This window comes from Hyperolius riggenbachi, chromosome 10 (assembly GCF_040937935.1).
Source record: "Hyperolius riggenbachi isolate aHypRig1 chromosome 10, aHypRig1.pri, whole genome shotgun sequence".
Taxonomy (NCBI): domain Eukaryota; kingdom Metazoa; phylum Chordata; class Amphibia; order Anura; family Hyperoliidae; genus Hyperolius; species Hyperolius riggenbachi.
The window spans coordinates 203,963,396-203,976,206 of NC_090655.1; the positions used below are offsets into that span (position 1 = coordinate 203,963,396).

Sequence of the window (12,811 nt, forward strand, 5' to 3'; positions counted from 1 at the left end):
GTTCACACTGCCAGGGTACACGGATGCATACAATTTTTAGGCACAATTCTCGTACTGTGGTGCCACAAATGAGGGGCCATGCCTTTCTGTGCTGCTACTGCTGAGTCCTTAGTCCTCCTCCTCGCTGCTGCTGATGTTGGAATTGAATATTTAAGTCTGTGTTCACACTGCCAGGGTCCACGGATGTTTACAACTTCCTTCCTGCAGGGAACCAAGATAGTGAGCCGGGAGCGGGCATTTGTTTGTGAGTGGGTGCCCTTGGTTTGCCTACTGGACAGGACAATGTCTGTTCTAATGGAAGAGGGGGAGGCAGACCTGAGGCAGCTGAATCAGGAACAGGCAGCACAATCCACATCACAGGAGAAGGAGAAGGAGGACTTAGAGATATTGGAGGAGGAGGAATTGGAGGTCCCTAACCTGAATGTTGGGTGGGAGCTGCAGAGCGCCGCTGTACGGGGGTGGTGGACTGAGGTGGAGGATACTCCGCAAGAGAAGGATGACGACTAGCATGTACTTGGGGACAAAGATGTTGTTACCAATACCCACCTGTTCCCCATGGCTGCGCACATGTTACGCTGCCTTTGTAGGGACCCCCGGGTGATCTAGATGCGTAAAAGGGAGGACATCTGGATCACCTTGATGCTGGACCCAGCATCTGGGGGAGTTTATGTCGCCATCCACCACCGAGCAATGCACAAAGGAGGCCCTTGCGTGCAAACTCTTGGAAGCATTCCCCCAGCCTTCCACCCCCCACTATTGCTATTCTGAACCCTGCAACAGGTGCCTATGGCCACCACCAGCAGCAGCAGCAGCCAGCACCCCGGAGACCTGCTAAACCTCTGCAGTGCAGCTGCCCAGAGCAGAGGAGCCAGACACAGCATCCTTCTCCAACCAGCACCAGCAGCGACTGACTAGCATGGTGTCTTACTACATGGGGTCATTCAGCGGGCTTGACACCGACAGCCCCGTGGACCCCATGGAGTACTGGGTCAAGAGACTGGATATCTGGAGGAAGCTTGCCCAGTACGCCCTGGAAGTCCTGTCCTGCCCCCCTTCCAGTGTCCTCTCAGAAAAATGTTTCAATGTGGCCGGTGATGTGATCACCAAGAAGCGCTCTCGGCTGTATAACGCCTCTGTGGACAAACTCAAATTCCTGAAAATTAACCAGGCTTGGGTGGAAGGTGAGTTCCTGGCCCCTGCTGTCGGCCACAGGGGGACATGAAGGGGCTGCTGCAATTTTTTTCAATGCCTGCCTTTACAAGGCAAGTTACAACCTGCCTTGTACTCGTATTTTACCTGGTTTAGTTCATTTGTTGCTGTGGTGACACCAGTGAGGTGCCATGGTCGTTCTCTGCTGCCATGCTGACTGCTTAGTTGTCCTCCTGCTGTCGCTGATGTTCCTTGATTAAAATACTTAAGTCTGTGTTCCCAACACCAGGGTCCACAGATACTTACAATTTTTGGGCACAATTCTCATGCTGTGGTGCCACCAATGAGGGGCCATGCCTTTCTATGCTGCTGCTGCTGAGTCCTTAGTCCTCCTCCTCCTGCTGCTGATGATGTTATATTTAACTTCAAAAGTCTGTTCCTACTGCCAGGGTCCACGGATACTTACAATTTTTGGGCACAATTCTCATACTGTGGTGCCACCAATGAGGGGCTATGCCTTTCTGTGCTACTGCAGAGTCCTTAGTCCTCCCCCTCGCTGCTGTTGATGTTGCATTTTACTACTAAAGTCTGTGTACCCACCACCAGGGTCCAGGGATGCTACAATTTTTGGGCTGATTTATCGTGCTGTATGGTGCCATCAGTGAGGTGCTATATACTTCTTTTGTGCTGCCGCAGAGTGCTGCTTAGTCCTCTTGCTGCCGCCTCTCATGTCGTACTATTGAATGAAAACAGCAGTCTGTGTATCTACCACCAGGGTCCAGGGATGCTACAATTTTTGGGCTGATTTATCATGCTGTGGTGCCACTAGTGAGGTGCCATACTCTACTTCTGTGCTGCTGCAGAGTGCTGCTTAGTCCTCCTGCTGCGACCTCTCATGTCGTATTTAGTGACAAGAGCAGTCTGTGTACCCACCACCAGAGTCCACGGATGCTACAGTCTTTGGGCCGATTTATCGGACAACTTTGCTGCCATGTCATTGCTATCGATGCATTTACAAAAAAACTTTCTGGGTTTGTTTTGTGGCATCACCCACTCATCCTATTCCAGTGGTGCCACCACCGCCAGGTGCCATTGGTACTCGCCATCACCTCTGTGATTAATTAAAGTGTATTTCCCTGTTTAAACCCAATTAAATATCAATTCATAACCCCATTTAATGTGTTGATTTAACTTTAAAATCCATTTACTCAAAAAGTAAAAGTTATTTTTGGTATGTTTTTTTCTAGGTTGTAGCCCCGTATCACCTTTATAATCTATGCAATTTGGGGGATTGTATCATGTATGGGGGCTTTAAGAATAGCTTAAACACTATTCCGTGATCACGGCTGTGTTTAGACGTGGTTGCCTCATTCACGGAAAAAATCGAATTTGTGAGTCCGGATGAAATCCAGAAATCAATCACGCTGTTTCTGGATTTTTTTTTTTAATCACGGCCGAACAGTCGAATCTGTAATCGGGAGGTATCCGAGCAGCACTGTCATATTGTAATAAATTACTTAAAGTTTATGTAAGCTTCTAATTAAGAGCATCTTCCAGAGCTTCAAAACAGTATATTAAGTTGCCATTCATAAGATCAGGGCCGGATTTCACCCAAGGCCACTAGGCCGTGGCCTAGAGGCCCAGAGGAAAAAGGGTGAGCTATGGGCAACTGGCTGGTAGTGGCATTAACTGCCCAAATAGCCCAAGTGCCTGACCGCGATATTTTCTCGCCAGGAGCAAATGCGCAGTATGCGGATATCGCTACTGCGCATGTGCAGACCACTCCTGACCGCGGGAGCACGATCAGGGTGCATGCACAGTAGCGACTGACTAGCGGTGACCGGCCAGCTTAGCGGGGATCGCTGCTACTGTGCTGGCCAGAGGGACTTGAAATGGCGGCGTGGGTTTCTGGCGCAGTCAATACCTCTGCACCCCCTATTGCTATGCCACTGCTGACAGCCATTTTGCATGGTCAGCACTTCTTCGGAAGCAGTACAAGGCAGGCCATCAGGGTTCAGCACCCTGCACCCACCGTCACCACCCACCTCATGGATTGGTATCTGCACAGTCTCCACAATTTTCACTGCCTGGTTGAATCCATGTGATGTGTACAGTATGTCAGTATTGGTGCACAATAAATAACTGAGGAGTGGCAATGTTTCTTTGCATCTTCATTGCATATAAAATTCTGTTTTACAATACGGTTTTAGTTAGAGGTTTTTTTTGGTCCTTTTTAGCCGCTTACACACTCCTAGGAGTTCTGGTTCACCATGAGTTTCCTGGGCAATCTGTATGGGCTGGTGCACACCAGAGCGGTTCTGGAGCGTTTTTTTTAAACGCTTGCAGGGGGAAAACCGCTTGGCTAATGAAAGTGAATGGGATGGTGCACATCAGAGCGGTTCATTTTTTCCACAAACGCAAATTCAGGGGCTGCAGCATCTTTTAGATTTCTGAGGTGTTTCTGCCTCAATGATAAAGTATAGGAAAGTGGAAAACCGCTCTGAAAAACGCTAGATCAGAGCAGTTTTCCAGGCGTTTTTGTTACAGTAGCAGTTCAGTAACAGCTTTACTGTAACAATATTTAAAATCTGCTGCACAAAAACACTCCAAAAAATGCTAGGCACGTTTAGAAATAGTCTCTAAACAGGTAACAGTAAATTCGGGCGCCTGAGGCTAGTGGACAAATCGGGCGCCGCCATTCACTCCTATAATAAATATCGTTTAATGGGCGCCCGATAGGAAAAAAGGGCGCCGGTGAAAAATAACGTTTTAAAAGCGGCGCCCGGAGACTTAATGTTTTATTACTGCTTCTCATGATTACACATTATTTAATGATTTATACATTTTTAAATATTATTTTTAAACGAAAAACAGTACAATATTTTTTTTCAAACATTATTTTTAAACGAAAAACAGTACTTTTTTTTTACATTATTTTTAAACGAAAAAACCAACAGGGGGGTCTTAGGTTTAGGCACCAACAGGGGGGTCTTAGGTTTAGGCACCAACAGGGGGGGGTCTTAGGTTTAGGCACCAACAGGGGGTCTTAGGTTTAGGCACCAAAAGGGGGGTCTTAGGTTTAGGCACCAACAGGGGGGTCTTAGGTTTAGGCACCAACAGGGGGGTCTTAGGTTTAGGCACCAACAGGGGGGTCTTAGGTTTAGGCACCAACAGGGGGGTCTTAGGTTTAGGCATTAACAGGGGGGTCTAGGGGTTAGGGGTAGGTACAGGGAGGGTTACTTAGGCACCAACAGGGGGGGTCTTAGGTTTAGGCATCAACAGGGGGGTCTAGGGGTTAGGGGTAGGTACAGGGAGGGTTACTTAGTAATTTTTTTTTTTAACGTTATTATACGTTTCAGTATTTAAACGAAAGATTAACGTTTTTACAATTGCCGATTTAATGCACATTATTTAATGATTTATAACTTTAAAAAACATTAATTTTAAACGAAATACAGTACAATACATTTTTAAACGTTATCCATGCTTATCGTTAAAAACCCGGCGCCCTTTTTTCCCAGCGCCCCTTTTTAACGTACGCCTCTAAACATGCCTAGAATTGCTCTGAAATCTGCTTTAAAAACCTCTAGCGTTTTGCAGATCTGCTAGAGGTTTTTGGTGTGCACTGGGCCTAATACAGTACTTGGTATTTATTTTGATAATGCAAGTACTCTAGCATGACTGCAGTCATCTCATTTAAAATAATTTAGAACACTTTATTTTGCAATAAAAATGTACATACCTGGACTGGAGTTTATCTATTGCTCATTGCTGAGAATGCATCCAAGAAAAATCAAAATAAGAGAAAAAAAGAGGATGAATCCATTAGTGGCTATGAGACCCCAATAAAATGGACTTGAATGGAACTGTAAATAAATATATAAGGGAGAAACAGGTTAGGAATCTTAAAATAGGAGAAAGCTTAAGGGGAAAAAAAACAAAAACAAACAATTAACATCAGAATTATACAATGAATTCAATAGCAGAAATGGGCAGCATGGTGGCACAGTGGTTAGCGTTCTCACCTTGCAGCACTTGTTTCCTGGTTAAAATCTCAGCCAGGGCACTATCTGCAAGGAGTTTGTATGTTCTCCCTGTGTCTGCGTGAGTTTCCTCTTTGCACTCCACTTTCCTCCCACATCCCAAAAACATACAGATAAGTTAATTGGCTTACCCCTAAATTGGCCCTAGACTACGATGCTTACACTACTCGTTACATACATAGACATATGACTATGGTATGGATTAGATTGTGAGCTAAGTGACAAGACTACTCTGTACAGCGCTGTGGAAGATGTTGGTGCTATATAAATACTAAATTATTATAATAATTAAATGGTGTTCCAAATGCCAAAGTACTAATATAACACATCCTGGAGAAGTCATGTAAAGGAAACTTGCAGTGACAGAAATATGAAGACTGCCATCTTCATGGCTGTCTGTTGTACTGGACTTTTGCCTTTGCTGATGTCTGAGTCACACATGTGGGACAAGACTGGAGCCAGAACACCTGAGTGGGAAGATCAGCAGAATAGCCAGAAAAAGACTATTTTTCTAAAGAAGGTCATCAATTGCTAGTCCATATTTCTTTCACCTAGTTTCCCTCTGAATAAGGATAATACCATTTCTTGACTACCTAAAAGATTTAAAGAGTTAGCCAATAAATAGCATTATTTAGCTGCATAGTTATCTGGGTTAAAAAAAATATGTGCAGCTATCAAGTTCAACCTCACAAATCATCTCTCTGACTGAATCACAGTATCACCATCCTACATCTAGCTGTCATAGCTTTTGTTAACTTTCAAACTTAGAGAAAGGCTCAAGCCCATTTTAAATACAAGTATGGAAATTCCAGTCACTACTTTCTGTGGTAAGATATTCTACTTTGTAACCACTCTAACTGTGAAGAATCCCTTTCTAATCAGGTAGTACAAGGTCCTTTCCTTCATGCATACAATTGTGTTCAAAATTATTCAACCCCCACTGAAATTGAGTGTTTTGGCCAGTTTGACATTGATTTTGATCATTTCAGTCATCTTGTTTACAATTAAATCAAAGAGGCACTTGTAAGTCAGACAAATATAACATAACATTTATAATGAAATAACCACACATGTCTTTTCTGTGCTCACATCATTATCAGTTTTATTCAACCCCCAAGTGACATTCATTCTTAGTACTTAGTACAACATCTTTTCCAGTTATAACAGCTGTTAAACATGAAGCATAGCTTGACACAAGTGTCTTGTTGCAGCTATCTACGGGTATCTTAGCCCATTCTTCATGGGCAAAAGCCTCCAGTTCAGTCACATTCTTAGGCTTGCTTGCTGCAACTGCTTTCTTTAAGTCCCACCAGAGGTTCTCAATCGGATTTAAGTCTGGTGACTGCGATGGCCACTCCAAAATGTTCCAGCCTTTAATCTGCAACCATGCTCTAGTGCCTAGGTTCTCAACGTGTGGTACGCGTACCCCAGGGGGTACTTCTGATGGTTCCAGGGGGTACTCGGGCTTCATATACTTAACCAAGAATAACAACTTTAGAGTGTTAGAAAATGATAAATCTTATTTAAACAACACCAAATTAGTATTTTAGCTGATTAAAAGCAATAGTAAATGCTTGGAAATAGCTTAGAACCAATTATCAAGTACTACAATTAAATATATATTTGTCAAGGGGTACTTGTGATAATGTTTACTATGCCAGGGGGTACTTGGAGAGTACTGGGCTTTAAAAGGGGTACATACCAATAAAATGTTGAGAAACACTGCTCTAGTGGACTTGGAGGTATACTTGGGATCCTTGTCCTGTTGAAAGGTCCAACGTCTCCCAAGCCTCAGGTTTGTGACGGACTGCATCACATTTTCATCCAATATCTCCTGGTACTGAAAAGAATTCATGGTACCTTGCACACGCTGAAGCTTCCCTGTACCTACAGAAGCAAAACAGCGCCAAAGCATGAATGCCCCCCCCCCCCCCCCCCCGCCATGCTTCACAGTAGGCAAGGTGTTCTTTTCTTCATAGGCCTTTTTCTTCCTCCTCCAAACATAGCGTTGATCCATGGGCCCAAACAGTTCTAATTTTGTTTCATCAGTCCACAGAACACTATCCCACAACTTTTGTGGTTTGTCCACATGACTTTTGGCATACTGCAGTCGACTGTTCTTATTGTTTGGAGACAGCAAGGGGGTGCGCCTGGGAATTCTGGCATGAAGGCCTTCATTATGCAGTGTGCGCTAGAGTTGGGCCGAACGGTTCGCCGGCGAACGTGGTTCGCGCGAACGTAGGTGGTTCGCGTGCGGGTACCGCACGCGAACCTTTTGCGGAAGAAGTTCGGTTCGCCCCATAATGCACTGAGGGTCAACTTTGACCCTCTACATCACAGTCAGCAGGCCCAGTGTAGCCAATTAGGCTACACTAGCCCCTGGAGCCCCACCCCCCCTTATATAAGGCAGGCAGCGGCGGCCATTACGGCCACTCGTGTGCCTGCATTAGTGAGAGTAGGGCGAGCTGCTGCAGTCTCTCATATAGGGAAAGATTAGTTAGGCTTAACTTCTTCCTGGCTGCATACCTGTTCTGTTCAGTGAGCCCTCAGCCCACTGCATACCTGTTCAGTGATCCTGCCACTGCATACCTGTTCTGTTCAGTGAGCCCTCAGCCCACTGCATACCTGTACTGTGATCCTGCCACTCCATACCTGTTCAGTGATCCTGCCACTGCATACCTGTTCTGTTCAGTGAGCCCTCAGCCCACTGCATACCTGTACTGTGATCCTGCCACTCCATACCTGTTCAGTGATCCTGCCACTGCATACCTGTTCAGTGATCCTGCCACTGCATACCTGTTCTGTGAACCCGCCACTGTATACCTGTTCTGTTCAGTGGACCCGCCACTGTATACCTGTTCTGTGAACCCGCCACTGTATACCTGTTCTGTTCAGTGGACCCGCCACTGTATACCTGTTCTGTTCAGTGGACCCGCCACTGTATACCTGTTCTGTTCAGTGGACCCGCCACTGTATACCTGTTCAGTGAACCCGCCACTGCATACCTGTTGTGTTCAGTGAACCTGCCACTGCATACCTGTTCTGTGAACCCGCCACTGTATACCTGTTCTGTTCAGTGGACCCGCCACTGTATACCTGTTCAGTGAACCCGCCACTGTATACCTGTTCTGTTCAGTGGACCCGCCACTGTATACCTGTTTAGTGAACACGCCACTGCATACCTATTGTGTTCAGTGATCCTGCCACTGCATACCTGTTCTGTGAACCCGCCACTGTATACCTGTTCTGTTCAGTGGACCCGCCACTGTATACCTGTTCTGTTCAGTGGACCCGCCACTGTATACCTGTTCTGTTCAGTGGACCCGCCACTGTATACCTGTTCTGTTCAGTGGACCCGCCACTGTATACCTGTTCAGTGGACCCGCCACTGTATACCTGTTCTGTTCAGTGGACCCGCCACTGTATACCTGTTTAGTGAACACGCCACTGCATACCTATTGTGTTCAGTGATCCTGCCACTGCATACCTGTTCTGTGAACCCGCCACTGTATACCTGTTCTGTTCAGTGGACCCGCCACTGTATACCTGTTCTGTTCAGTGGACCCGCCACTGTATACCTGTTCTGTTCAGTGGACCCGCCACTGTATACCTGTTCTGTTCAGTGGACCCGCCACTGTATACCTGTTCTGTGAACCCGCCACTGTATACCTGTTCTGTTCAGTGGACCCGCCACTGTATACCTGTTTAGTGAACACGCCACTGCATACCTATTGTGTTCAGTGATCCTGCCACTGCATACCTGTTCTGTGAACCCGCCACTGTATACCTGTTCTGTTCAGTGGACCCGCCACTGTATACCTGTTCTGTTCAGTGGACCCGCCACTGTATACCTGTTCAGTGGACCCGCCACTGTATACCTGTTCTGTTCAGTGGACCCGCCACTGTATACCTGTTTAGTGAACACGCCACTGCATACCTATTGTGTTCAGTGATCCTGCCACTGCATACCTGTTCTGTGAACCCGCCACTGTATACCTGTTCTGTTCAGTGGACCCGCCACTGTATACCTGTTCTGTTCAGTGGACCCGCCACTGTATACCTGTTCTGTTCAGTGGACCCGCCACTGTATACCTGTTCTGTGAACCCGCCACTGTATACCTGTTCTGTTCAGTGGACCCGCCACTGTATACCTGTTTAGTGAACACGCCACTGCATACCTATTGTGTTCAGTGATCCTGCCACTGCATACCTGTTCTGTGAACCCGCCACTGTATACCTGTTCTGTTCAGTGGACCCGCCACTGTATACCTGTTCTGTTCAGTGGACCCGCCACTGTATACCTGTTCTGTTCAGTGGACCCGCCACTGTATACCTGTTCAGTTCAGTGGACCCGCCACTGTATACCTGTTTAGTGAACACGCCACTGCATACCTATTGTGTTCAGTGATCCTGCCACTGCATACCTGTTCTGTGAACCCGCCACTGTATACCTGTTCTGTTCAGTGGACCCGCCACTGTATACCTGTTCAGTGAACCCGCCACTGCATACCTGTTGTGTTCAGTGAACCTGCCACTGTATACCTGTACTGTTCAGTGAACCCACCGCATCAGTGCGCATACCTGTGCAGTTAAGTGAACCCACCTACCTACGTGAGTGCACGCAGTGTGATATACCACTCCGTGCATACCCAATATGGACAAAACAGGTAGAGGAAGAGGAAGAGGTAGTGGCAGAGGCAGAGAAAGGCCACCCGGCAGGTCTGCGCGAGGTCGTGTAAATGTAATTTCGTGTGGACCTGGCCCACAGTACAGTGCTCGGAAGAAGGCACGTCCCATCACCTCCCAAGATTGTCAGGACGTGGTTGAGTATTTAGCGACACAGAACACCTCATCTTGCTCAGCCACCAGCGCTACTACTAGCACCACTTCCGCTGCATTTGACACTTCGCAAGAATTATTTAGTGTTGAAATCACTGATGCACAGCCATTGTTGTTACAGCCAGATGAATTTTCACCAGCTAATATGTCTGAGTTACGCGGCAACACTATGGATGTAACGTGTCAGGAGGATGAAGGACCTACTGATGGTGCAAGTTTGGATTTGTCTGAGGCAAGCGAAGCTGGGCAGGATGACTACGATGATGACGGTAATAGGGATCCTCTGTATGTTCCCAATAGAGGAGATGAAGAGGGGGACAGTTCAGAGGGGGAGTCAGAGAGTAGTAGGAGGAGAGAAGTTGCTGAAAGAAGCTGGGGCAGCTCTTCGTCAGAAACAGCTGGTGGCAGAGTCCGGCACCATGTATCGCCACCTATGTACAGCCAGCCAACTTGCCCTTCAGCATCAGCTGCTGAGGTCCCCATAGTGCCCACATCCCAGGGTGGCTCAGCGGTGTGGAAATTTTTTAATGTGTGTGCCTCAGATCGGACCAAAGCCATCTGTTCGCTCTGCCAACAAAAATTGAGCCGTGGAAAGGCCAACACTCACGTAGGGACAAGTGCCTTACGAAGGCACCTGGAGAAAAGGCACAAACAGCAATGGGATGGCCACCTGAGCAAAAGCAGCAGCAGCACACAAAAGAAAAGTCACCCTCCTTCTCCTCTTCCTCCTTCAGGTGCATCATCTGCTTCTGCCGCTTTCTCCCTTGCACCTTCACAGGCACCCTCCTCCACTCCGCCTCTGCCCTTGAGCGGTTCCTGCTCCTCTGCCCACAGCAGCAGTCAGGTGTCCGTGAAGGAAATGTTTAAGCGGAAGAAGCCACTTTTGGCCAGTCACCCCCTTGCCCGGCGTCTGACAGCTGGCGTGGCGGAACTGTTAGCTCGCCAGCTGTTACCATACCGGCTGGTGGACTCTGAGGCCTTCCGTAAATTTGTGGCCATCGGAACACCGCAGTGGAAGATGCCAGGCCGCACTTATTTTTCGAGAAAGGCCATACCCCAACTGCACCGTGAAGTTGAGAGGCAAGTGGTGTCATCTCTTGCGAAGAGCGTTGGGTCAAGGGTACACCTGACCACGGATGGCTGGTCTGCCAAGCACGGGCAGGGCCGCTACATTACCTACACAGCCCATTGGGTGAACCTGGTGGTGAACGATGGCAAGCAGAAAGCGGCGGACCAAATTGTGACACCTCCACGGCTTGCAGGCAGGCCTCCTGCCACCTCCTCTCCTCCTGCTACATGCTCTTCGCTGTCCTCCTCCTCCTCCTTGGCTGAGTGGCAGTTCTCCTCTCCAGCTACACAGCCCCAGCTCCGGCAGGGCCTATGCTGCATGCCAGGTACGACGGTGTCACGCCATCTTAGACATGGCTTGTCTCAAAGCGGAGAGTCACACTGGAGCAGCTCTCCTGGCTGCTCTTAAGAAACAGGTGGATGAGTGGCTGACCCCGCACCACCTGGAGATAGGCAACGTGGTGTGCGACAACGGCAGCAATCTGCTTGCCGCTTTGCATATGGGGAAGCTGACACACATACCCTGCATGGCACATGTCATGAATCTAGTGGTTCAAAGATTTGTGGCAAAGTACCCTGGCTTAGCGGATGTCCTGAAGCAGGCCAGGAAGTTCTGTGGGCGTTTGAGGCGGATGAAGCTGCGAATGAGCGTGACCAGGAACCGTTACGGCAGGAACAGGCATGGGACCAATTTTCATCAGACCCAGCTGTTTCCTCAACACCTACGGCAGCACAGAGGGGGGAGGAGGAGGAAGAAGAGAGGTCGTGTGCAGAAGACGAGTCAGACTCAGAGGATGATGAGCAAGGTGTTTCTTTGGGGGAGGAGGAGGGGACAGCGGCAGGAGAACAACCGCAGCAGGCGTCGCAGGGGGCTTGTGCTGCTCAACCTTCCCGTGGTATTGTTCGCGGCTGGGGGGAGGAGGTTGACTTACCTGACGTCACTGAGGAAGAGCAAGAGGAGATGGAGGGTACTGGATCCGACTTTGTGCAGATGTCGTCTTTTATGCTGTCCTGCCTGTTGAGGGACCCCCGTATAAAAAACCTCAAGGGGAATGAGCTGTACTGGGTGGCCACACTACTAGACCCTCGGTACAGGCACAAAGTGGCGGACCTGTTACCAACTCACCGGAAGGTGGAAAGGATGCAGCACATGCAGAACCAGCTGTCAACTATGCTTTACAATGCCTTTAAGGGTGATGTGACAGCACAACGCCAGCAAGGTACCACTGCCACTAATCCTCCTCCCGTGTCCACGCAGTCAAAGACAGGACGCTCCAGCGATCTCATGGTGATGTCGGACATGCGGACGTTCTTTAGTCCAACGCCTCGCCGTAGCCCTTCCGGATCCACCCTCCACCAACGCCTCGACCGGCAGGTAGCCGACTACCTGGCCTTAAGTGTGGATGTAGACACTGCTGTGAACAGCGATGAGGAACCCTTGAACTACTGGGTGCGCAGGCTTGACCTGTGGCCAGAGCTGTCCCAATTTGCCATCCAACTTCTCTCCTGCCCTGCCGCAAGCGTCCTCTCAGAAAGGACCTTCAGCGCAGCTGGAGGCATTGTCACAGAGAAGAGAAGTCGCCTAAGTCACAAAAGTGTTAAGTACCTCACCTTTATCAAAATGAATGAGGCATGGATCCCGGAGGGCTGCTGCCCGCCCCAAGACTAAGTCAGTCCCCGCACACACAGCATCTCTGCCTGCACGCCGTGTG

At 48.4% G+C, this 12,811-nt stretch overlaps 1 protein-coding gene across 1 annotated transcript in view; it reads right to left on the minus strand.

Moving 5' to 3' along the window:
- Positions 1-12,811, minus strand: part of LOC137536213 (uncharacterized) — a 116,095-nt gene that overhangs the window by 16,323 nt on the left and 86,961 nt on the right. Inside the window, exon 6 of the mRNA XM_068258324.1 lies at positions 4,892-5,015. Within this exon, the coding sequence (XP_068114425.1) occupies positions 4,908-5,015 (108 nt within the window). The 3' untranslated portion in view covers positions 4,892-4,907. The remainder of the gene's footprint in view (positions 1-4,891; positions 5,016-12,811) is intronic.